This window comes from Perkinsus marinus, assembly GCF_000006405.1.
Source record: "Perkinsus marinus ATCC 50983 genomic scaffold scf_1104296927850, whole genome shotgun sequence".
Taxonomy (NCBI): Eukaryota; Perkinsozoa; order Perkinsida; family Perkinsidae; genus Perkinsus; species Perkinsus marinus.
In genome coordinates, this window is record NW_003217032.1 from 1 (window position 1) to 1,148 (window position 1,148).

The following is a 1,148-nucleotide window of genomic DNA, read 5'->3' on the forward strand; positions in this document are numbered from 1 at the left end:
ACCTGTCAGCAGTCTCGTGATGACTTGAACATTGGCACAAAGCAGAGTGAATACTGTGAGGATCAACAGCTGAAAGACGAAGGGAGAACGTTCATAATCATTGGCAGCAGTGACCAGCCCACTGAACCACGCCTTGGGTGACGTTAGTGCTTTGGTTAACGGCGGACAGTAAGTACGAAGACCCTGAACGACTGCTATGATAGCGATAGACATTGAAGGAATCGCCAACAAGAAATTGGGAATGTTGTTCGGCGTATAATACTCCAACAAGCCAACGTGCCAGTACTCCTTCTGTATAAAGCTGTATATATTACCTCGACCTTCACACCACGGTCGACTGTCCAGACTGTCACTGCAATAGAGCGACCGCGCATAGTTCAGATGGAGCCCCATTGGAAGCAGCACCAGAAGGGCCAAGGGAATAGTCATGAATAGACATCTGCCATGAATGCCATAGGAAATCAGAAAAGGAGCATTTAGTGTGCCGTTTGAACGGACTGAAGTTGCTGTCGACAGAAGTACGGCCGACATCAACAGTAACGCTGCTTGACGGAACGCATTCAAGTGACTACCTTCGTATAGCAGTAGCAGGCCACCAAACGTGAGCATAGAGTAGAAGGACTCAGTGTATACCGCTGACATAAATATGTTACTCATAGGCATTGCGAAGATGAGCGCTCCATAATAGGCGATCATGGCCGCATGCTTACCCTTCAATACTGCCAAACCTAACCAGTATAGAAAGACCGAGGCCACTATAAATGATACATTCGTAATGAGTACACCACAAAGCAGTAGGCGATCTGTCCGGTTGAAGGGGAACATAGTCGATGGTAGCATCCTCTCTAGAGCGTTGATGGCAATTGACAGACCCGGGAAGAAAGCATGAGTATGCTCATATTCGTAATCCTGGATCTGAGCAGTACGGATGAAATATACACCGTCCCAATAGGCTAATGGGCTCAACCAGCGGCCTAGTTCATCCTGAGCGGCTGGATAGATATTTGCTGAGGTATCATAAGGATGCATGAAGTGAGCAGAGAGCAGGCCAACGACGAGACAAAGGACTCGTGAGATCACCGCTACCAGAACGATTCTTAACGTATTGTTGATGCTCATAGTGATACCGGGTCGATACTAAATGAAAC

The 1,148-nt window shown here is 47.5% G+C and overlaps 1 protein-coding gene across 1 annotated transcript; it reads right to left on the reverse strand.

Annotated features, from left to right (window-relative positions):
* Positions 1-167: 167 nt before the first annotated feature.
* Positions 168-843, reverse strand: Pmar_PMAR005800 (GPI mannosyltransferase, putative; the record flags this gene model as incomplete). Its single annotated transcript, XM_002788744.2, has 1 exon — positions 168-843. A coding segment is annotated over one exon (676 nt), but the record flags the coding sequence as incomplete, so codon positions are not given.
* Positions 844-1,148: the final 305 nt, after the last annotated feature.